We start from the raw sequence: 8,739 nt of genomic DNA, 5'->3' as shown, positions 1-8,739 counted from the left end.
GACTTTTCTCATCCCCTTTACATTGGTAGGTGAACAAGCTTTAAAAAGTATCCATCAAGGAATATGAGGGGACGTTTTTTTTATTAGGGTGTATTGAGGCTTCTGGTACAGGGCTGGGAAAGGCACAACTTGAAATGGCATTTCATTGCTCCCTTTTCTCATATTCTGAGCCACTGGCCAGATGAGTCAACAAAGAAGGCTCCCTTCATATAGCTTTGAATGGTCTTCTCAGGTCAGCGCATAGAGACGAAGCCCAGGAATCCATGCACTTGCACGGTCTGTTGACACGTACAGTACCAGTCAAAAGTTTGGACACACCTACTAATACAAGGGTTTTACTATTTTCTACATTGTAGAATAATAGTGAAGACAACTATGACATAACACATCGAATCATGTTGTACCAAAAGTGTTTTTAACAAATCAAAATATCGTCATCCTTTGCCTTGACAGCTTTGCACACTGGAATGCTTTTCGAACAGTCTTGAAGGAGTTCCCACATATGCTGAGCACTTGCTGGCTGCTTTTCCTTCACTCTGCAGTCCAACTTATCCCAAACCATCTCAATTGGGTTGAGGTCAGGTGATTTTGGAGGCCAGGTCATCTGATGCAGCACCCCATCACTCTCCTTCTTGGTCAAATGGCCATCACACAGCTGGAGGTGTGTTGGGTCATTGTCCTGTTGAAAAACAAATGATAGTCCCAAACCAGATGGAATGGCGTATCACTGCAGTATGTGGTGATAACCAGCATGGCAAAGTGGGCTTTGAATTTGAAACAATCACTGAGTGTCACCAGAAAAAGCACCCCCACACCACTTCTTCCAAGCTTCACGGTGGGAACCACACATGCAGAGATCTGTTCACCTACTCTGCGTCACAAAGACACAACATATTTCCACCTTTCTAATGTCCATTGCTCATGTTTCTTGGCCTAAGCCAGTCTCTAATTGTCCTTTAGTAGTTTCTTTGCAGCAATTCGACCATGAAGGCCCGATTCACAGTCTCCTCTGAACAGTTGATGTTCAGATGTGTACTTGAACTCTGAAGAATTTATTTGGGCTGCAATTTCTGAGGCTGGTAACTAATGAACATTTCCTCTGCAGCAGAGGTAACTCTGGGTCTTCCTTTCCTGTGACAGTCCTAATGAGAGCTAGTGTCATCATATGGCTTGGTTTTTGCTACTGCACTTAAAATTTACCATATTGACTGACCTTTATGTATTAAAGTAATGGACGGTCATTTCTCTCTGCTTATTTGAGCAGTTATTGCCATAATATGGATTTATGACCACCCCTACCTAGTCACAACAGATTGGCTCAAACACATTGAAACAAATCCCATAAAATGTTAAAAATAAAACGCTTATTGAAAGTCATTCTAGGGGACTACCCCATGAGGCTGGTTGAGAGAATGCCAAGAGTGTGCAAAGCTGTCAAGGCAAAGGGTAACGATATTTTGATGTACTACATGAGTCAATGTGTTATGTCATAGTTGTCTTCACTATTATTCTACAATGAAATAAAGAAAAACCCTGGAATGAGTAGGTGTCCAAACCTTTGACTGTATTTTTGTAAAGTTAAACAGTAAAAAAAAAAGTAAACCATGACCTGCATGGTTTTATAACTTCCTTAAAGGCCTATTCAACAGTCAGGGATGGGAGTTAACGCCCAGATAAAAATAGAACCTTTTGACATAACCAGAAGTAATATTTTATCTGTACTCAGTTCTTGTTTTTCAATATGATGGTGAATTGCAATGTTTTTCCCCATGCATTTAACTTTAATAAAGCTGAAGACAATATTTTTTTATGGCGGTTGCCATAAAGTAGAACCCGTTTTCACTTTAACAGGGTACTACAGTGCTATAAACATTTACATTTAAGTCATTTAGCAGACGCTCTTATCCAGAGCGACTTACAAATTGGTGCGTTCACCTTAAGACATCCAGTGGAACAGCCACTTTACAATAGTGCATCTAAATCTTTCAAGGGGGGTGAGAAGGATTACTTTATCCTATCCTAGGTATTCCTGAAAGAGGTGGGGTTTCAGGTGTCTCCGGAAGGTGGTGATTGACTCCGCTGTCCTGGCGTCGTGAGGGAGTTTGTTCCACCATTGGGGGGCCAGAGCAGCTAACAGTTTTGACTGGGCTGCGCGGGAACTGTACTTCCTCAGTGGTAGGGAGGCGAGCAGGCCAGAGGTGGATGAAACAGACTTCTTAAAATAAACAATACTCATGGTAGATACTTATTTAATCTGCCATGACAAGAGACAATGAACTGAGTGAGTCAAACAGCATTCGATTAGAATTTTATAGCAAATCAAAAACACATGGCTACAGCGTACGCTTGACTATCGAGACACATACTTGGTTGACAATCCAGGCCAAACAATGTTTTTTGGAAAATAGCATCCCAAAAGAAAACAGTAGGCTGTCCTATGTACACTAGCACAGTCTGTTTGCCCACTGGTCAACCAACCCATTCCTTTCCTCCTCCCCCATCTTCACTCAGCTCCCTGTCCTCCTCCAGCCTGGTCATCACCTTTCTTCTTGATTCCAGACACAATGTCATCAATGCGGAGCAGCAAGATGGCCGTCTGAAAGGCAAGAAGAGACCAAAGTTACATTAGTGGGGTTCATTGAAACCTTTTACTGTTTATTCAAATCATAAAACTACCGTAATTGCTGGACTATTAAGCGCACCTGAATATAAACCGCACCCACTGAATTATTAAAGAATATGTATTTTGTACATAAATAAGCCGCACATGTCTATAAGCCGCAGGTGCCTACAAGTACATTGAAACAAATGAACTTTACACAGCCTTTAAACGAAACACGGCTTGTAACAAAAATTAAACAGTGGCCTACCAAGAAAGTCATTGGTCACTATCTTCCTCCTCCTGTGCACTGAAACCATCTCCTTCGGTGTCGGAGTTGAATAGCCTCAGAATTGCTTCATCCAATGTTGGATCGTTTTTCATTGTCGCTCTCGTCACTTTCATCCGGAGGCAAATACCCCACTGAGCTCATGCTGCCCCTTCAACACGCAGCAGTCCAGCCTTTCGAAACCCGTTGATGATAGTGGATTTTTTGACAATGCTCCACGATGTCAGGACCCACTGGCAGACTTGACCATAAGTTGCTCTTCGCCTGCGGCCCGTTTTAGTGAAGGATTTCTCCCCACTTGTCATCCAAGCCTCCCACTGAACAAGGAGCGCCACCTTAAATGCACGATTTACACTGATGTCGAGTGGCTGCAAATACTTTGGGCCATCTGCTTTTCTTCCCTCTGAAAGCTGTTGTCTTTTTGCACTGAGTCAGTTCCTCACGCTGCTGTTTCCAACGTCTTATCATCGACTCATTAAGGCCAAGCTCCCGTGCAGCAGCTCTATTTCCTTTTCCAACAGCCAGATCGATCGCCTTCAACTTGAAAGCTGCATTATATGCGTTTCTCCGTGTCTTTGCCATGATGAGGGTAACAAAATTACTACCGTAATCAGAATGATGGGAAGTTTGAGCGCGCTCGATTTACGTCACATTATGTGACGGTGCTCAGTTTTTTGGCGGCATGAATCTTGTGAAAGCGGGGAAAATCCATAAATTAGCCGCGTCATTGTATAAACCGCGAGGTTCAAAGCGTGGGAATAAAGTAGCGGCTTATAGTCCAGAAATTACGGTAGACTAAATGTGAGTTTCATTGCATTCACTTTGATGTGAAGGAGATAAGGCACTGGGGAAGCACTCATCCTTTAGAGTAGTAGAAGTGAAAATGTTCTTGCATGGTGTCTGACTGCATTCACAACAGACAAGGTAACACAGAATTCATCCATGCCTTTAAAAAAAATATTGTAAACATTGAAGCATTTGTGGCAGATATATTTGACATTATCACTTTCAACAGCAGCCCATTGGCCCCTCTTACCTCCACAGCAGTCTTGTAAGTCTGGGCCTTCACAGCCAGTGGCTCACAGATGCCTAGCTCCATCATGTCTGCCAAGGTGCCAGTCTCTCCGTTCACACCCCATGATGCACAGGCCTCCAGGGTGTGCTTGGCCTACAGAGGGTAAGATTAATAAAAACGATTCTGCTGTGCCCAACAAAATGACAAAGATGCACATTTTAGAGTAAACACACGCGTACCCTGAGAGAGGTGAGCACGCGAATGGTGGAGGCTCCACAGTTTTGGATGAGTGTACGGGGGATAACCTCCAGGGCCTGGGCCACGGCACGGTAGGGCCACTGCTCCACCCCGGTCAGGGTCTTGGAACGCTCCATCAGCCTCTTGGACACAGCCATCTCCACCGCCCCGCCTCCAGGGAGTAGAGATGGGTCCAGTAGCACGTTACGACACACCTGCATGGCATCCTGCAAGTTACGCTCCACCTCCTGAGGGACAGAGAGACACACAACACTTTGTTTGGATCCACAATGAAGCATTGAGAGTGATAGCACACCATGAGGATCATTCATTCTGTCTGGTTACGGTCTGCCTGACTATGAGCTCCTTCTGCCGTAACGGAGACATCTTGCTATAGTCTTTGTGCATGAGGGGTAACTTGTTACGTACAGCCAGTATCTCTTTGCTGGCTCCTCTCAGCAGGATGGTGCAGGCTTTGGGGTCTTTGCACTCTGTGACGAAGGTGAAGTACTCGTCTCCAATCTTCTTGATCTCAAACAGGCCGGCGCCGGTTCCCACGTCCTCCTCACGCAGCTCGTCTGTACGGCTGGCGATGCGAGCCCCACATGCCCTGAGAAGGAGGATAATGATATCAGCGTTAATGGTCCGTTAACAGACTATTTAAAAGGATTAATAGTCATCATATCTTCAGAATACTGTGTGGAATTGACCTTACCTTGAAATGCGGTTGTTGTCAGTCTTTCTGACACGGCGGATGGCTGTGATGTTGGCCTTCATCAGATAGTGCTGTGCCAGGTCTGGGGAGATGAGTGGAGAGATGAGTTTCTCTGGTCAGTGCAGGGGGAGCTTTGGAGGATTAAGAGCAGTTTGTAGAGAATTTTACATAGTGTGTGTGCGCGCGTAGTACCTGAGATGCCCTTCTCAGTGAAGATGAGGTCTGGCTTGAGGCGGATGATGTCTTCACAGATCGTCTGGATATACTCTTCCTCCATCTGAAGGATCCTGGAAAAGTCTTCCTCACGTGTGATCTCAATGTCAGTCTGCATAGGAACACAACATTTATTGGCTAGTACCTGCTACTGTTATGCTTATACTGCATGTGTGCATGACTGTACACGCGTTTTCAATACCTGGCTCTCGCCCTTCTTGTACTCCAGGGAGCAGTCCAGCAGGATGATGCGGGGGTTCTTGATCATTCTGCGCATGCGGGGGTGAGTGACGTCCTTGTTGACCATCACGCCTTTTAGCACACATGAGTCCTCAATGAAGCCACCAGGCACCTATAACCATAGCAAAACCACGAGGAATCAACCAACCTGGTGTCACTATCCCAATGACCACACCTTTGTCACTGATGTCAATCTTGTAACTGCAAGACATTTAACATATACACGCAAACATTAAAGCTCACCTTCTCCACTTTGGCGTACAGCTTAATGTTGATTTCCTTGCGTCCGTGCTCCTCCAACTCCACAGTGCGCACGGCGTCCAGGGCAATATTACACGCCATGGTAGACCAACGGCTCAAGGCCTTGGTGCAGATGGCAGAGTTGATGATCTTCAGCATCTGCACCCTGTCATTCACATCCACCGGGGTGCTGGGAGGGAACAGAGACAGTCGGTCAATAGAACTGAGTGTAAAAGTTTGCGAGGGAGAATTGTGTGTGTAAGTGAATGCAATTGAGTGTTCATCAGTAAGTGTGTAAGTGTATGCAATCTATACCTGATGTCTTTGAGCATGTCGAGCATGTCGTCCAGGGCGTGTCTGTAGGCACTAATGATGACTGTGGGGTGCATCTGCTGCTCCAAGAACTGCTCTGCTACAGACAGCATCTCTCCAGCTAGAGACAGATCAAAGATTGAAAAAGAATGTTAACCAAGAGCAGTTTTAAAATGTGCACACAGTACGATGCTTAGAGGACGATTGATGATGCATAAGAATCAACATGGGCCATCTGAGTAGGAGTGCCACAACATCCCATCCTAAATAGCCTGAAGCTCAAAAGGGTACATTCACTATGTTGACTGGATCTCAGTCATTTCCATGTCAATCGAGTGAAATGAAATACTTCCACTACCAGGCCACTTACCGAGGATGATGACTGACGTGGTGCCGTCTCCCACCTCCTCATCCTGGGTGCGGCTGATCTCAATCATGGACTTGGCTGCCGGGTGCTGCACTTGGATCTGTGTTTGTTTACAGGAAAAGTAACTTGAACAGACCTGAATTTGTTTACATTCACCATCTTCCAAAGCAGTGCAAGGGTGCTGATGGGAAATGTAGTGCAGTAACCTCACCTCTCGGAGGATGGCGTTGCCATCGTTGGTCATGACAATGCCGCCCATGGGGTCTAGCAGCATCTGTTAATAGATGGGGAACGGTTAAGACAGTTCTATTTTGGCGTCACTTTGGGATTGAAGTATCTAAGGGCCAGGAATTGTGTCTTGGTACAAACCTTCATCATGGCTCTTGGTCCCAGGCATGTTCTGATGACATCTGCTATTGCCTGTAAAATTAGACTTCTTAAGGCTGCAGGAATTTCTCATGTTTCAGCAAACATCAGAAAGAAAATTATGGGGGAAGGGGAAGTCGGAGAGGTGCGTCATCTTTACCTTTGCGGCACCGATGTTCCCTTTCTGAACCTTGCGTCCAGACTCCCTTTTCATATTCTGGCCTGAAGAGAGAAGATAATTGAGGTGGCGACAGTCTCTTAACTTGGCCTAAGCTCAAAATTACTGACCATGATGCTGCGGTTTGTACAGTGCATTTGGCAACTTGACTGAGAAATTGTAGGCCGATAAGTGTATAGTTAGAAGTAGAGGTCGACCAATTAATCGGAATGGCCGATTTCAAGTTTTCACAACAATCGGATACGGTCATTTTGGACGCCGATGTTGCAGATATATATATATTTTTTTACACACCTTTATTTAACTTGTTAGATAAGAACACTTTCTTATTTTCAATGACGGCCTAGGAACGGTGGGTTATATGCAACAGTTTGGGCAGCCTGGCTCATTGCGAACGAATTGGCCAAAATTTTACGTAATTATGACATAACATTGAAGGTTGTGCAATGTAACAGGAATATTTAGACTAATGGATGCCACCCATTAGATACAATACGGAACGGTTCCGTATTTCAATGAAAGAATAAACGTATTGTTTTCAAGATGATAGGTCATTAATATGGTCGAATCTGGAAACTAAGGCTCGCATTTCTGTGTGTTACATAATTAAGTCTATGATTTGATAGAGCAGTCTGACTGAGCGATGGTAGGCACCAGAAGGCTCATAAGCATTCATTCAAACAGCACTTTCATGCGTTTTGTCAGCAGCTCTGCGGTTTATGACTTCAAGCCTATCAACTCCCGAGATTAGGCTGGTGTAACGATGTGATGTGAAATGGCTAGCTAGTTAGCGGGGTGCGCGCTAATAGCATTTCAAACGTCACTCGCTCTGAGACTTGTAGTTGTTCCCCTTTCTCTACATGGGTAACGCTACTTTGAGGGTGGCTGTTGTCGAGCCCAAGTAGGAGCGAGGAGCGGTACGGAAGCTATACTGTTACACTGGCAATACTAAAGTGCCTACAAGAACATCCAATAGTCAAAGGTATATGAAATACAAATGGTATAGATAGAAATAGTCCTATAATAACTACAACCAGAACTTCTTACCTGGGAATATTGTAGACTCATGTTAAAAGGAACCACCAGCTTTCATATGTTCTCATGTTCTGAGCAAGGAATTCAAACGTTAGCTTTCTTACAGGACACATATTGCACTTTTACTTTCTTCTCCCAACACTTTGCTTTTGCATTATTTAAACGAAATTGAACATGTTTCATTATTTATTTGAGGCTAAATGGATTTTTTTATTGATGTATTATATTAAGTTAAAATAAGTGTTCAGTATTGTTGTAATTGTCATTATTACAAATACACACACACTTAAAATATATATATATTTTTTAATCGGCAGATTAATCGGTATCGGCTTTTTTTGTCCTCCAATAATCGGTATCGGTATTTAATTTCTGAATTTACATTTGCAAGATTGTCTGCACCATCGTTAGCTACCGTTTTGCCACAGACCCGAACCAGATACTGAGCCCATCCCCCAAAAACGAGGAGACACCAGAGAAATAGCTCACCCTTTGATCTAGCTGGTAAGGCAGATAGCAAATTAGCATCCATTAAAAATTACCCGAAGGGTTTGTTAACTACGTTAGATGCTGTGCATACCAATTATCAAATAGAACACTAGCAGAACAGCAGCCCTGTTTTTTCCCCAAATTGGATAAAAGTGTGTTGATTGTTCCGCTAACTACGCAGCATGACTGTCACAACTCGATACATCACTGGCTAGCTAGGCCGAACCCCGGGCATCACATCGCATGAATGAAAAAGCTCACAAATGTAGCAAAATACACTGAAAACACTTCTGTATTTAATTAATTGATAAATGTTGTAACTTTGCTTATCACTCACTCAACACGACGATTGGTCTTCCCATCATTTTGGCAGCGTGCGTTGATCAACCGCCTACCAAGTTCTCAAAAGCAGCAAAGGCTTATTTGTTTGTGGCTGGGCTGGTT

General features: G+C 44.1%; 1 protein-coding gene and 1 non-coding gene across 3 annotated transcripts; both read right to left on the bottom strand.

Moving 5' to 3' along the window:
• Window positions 1–2,292: 2,292 nt before the first annotated feature.
• On the bottom strand, window positions 2,293–8,739 carry LOC115103161 (T-complex protein 1 subunit gamma-like). Of its 2 annotated transcripts, XM_029623893.2 has the most exons (15): window positions 8,633–8,729; window positions 7,819–7,877; window positions 6,754–6,815; window positions 6,597–6,647; window positions 6,439–6,501; window positions 6,231–6,327; window positions 5,864–5,981; window positions 5,552–5,738; window positions 5,271–5,420; window positions 5,048–5,180; window positions 4,856–4,937; window positions 4,570–4,750; window positions 4,143–4,388; window positions 3,925–4,056; window positions 2,293–2,596 (listed from the first exon to the last, which is right to left on the bottom strand). In XM_029623893.2, the coding sequence occupies exons 3-15, from the start codon at window positions 6,805–6,807 to the stop codon at window positions 2,504–2,506; spliced, it is 1,587 nt and encodes a 528-aa protein (XP_029479753.1). In that variant the 5' UTR covers window positions 6,808–6,815; window positions 7,819–7,877; window positions 8,633–8,729; the 3' UTR covers window positions 2,293–2,503. The 2 variants fall into 2 exon arrangements, with proteins under 2 accessions (XP_029479753.1, XP_029479743.1); XM_029623883.2 differs by lacking the exon at window positions 7,819–7,877 and having other exon boundaries at window positions 8,633–8,739.
• On the bottom strand, window positions 3,698–3,834 carry LOC115116908 (small nucleolar RNA SNORA15). Its single transcript, XR_003861619.1, has one exon. It is a non-coding gene; the product is annotated as a small nucleolar RNA SNORA15 (small nucleolar RNA).

Source organism: Oncorhynchus nerka, linkage group LG3 (genome assembly GCF_034236695.1).
Source record: "Oncorhynchus nerka isolate Pitt River linkage group LG3, Oner_Uvic_2.0, whole genome shotgun sequence".
Classification (NCBI taxonomy): Eukaryota; Metazoa; Chordata; class Actinopteri; order Salmoniformes; family Salmonidae; genus Oncorhynchus; species Oncorhynchus nerka.
The sequence above is the reverse complement of the archived record's forward strand: the minus strand, read 5'-3'. Positions and strand labels throughout refer to the sequence as shown.

Coding starts and splice junctions, on each gene's coding strand:
- LOC115103161 (XM_029623883.2), bottom strand. CDS start 8,660: ATGATGGGAAGACCAATCGTCGTGTTGA. Junction 6,648..6,753: donor GGAACATCGGTGCCGCAAAG/GTAAAGATGACG, acceptor CTAATTTTACAG/GCAATAGCAGATGTCATCAG. Junction 2,597..3,924: donor CTTACAAGACTGCTGTGGAG/GTAAGAGGGGCC, acceptor CTTGCCTTTCAG/ACGGCCATCTTGCTGCTCCG.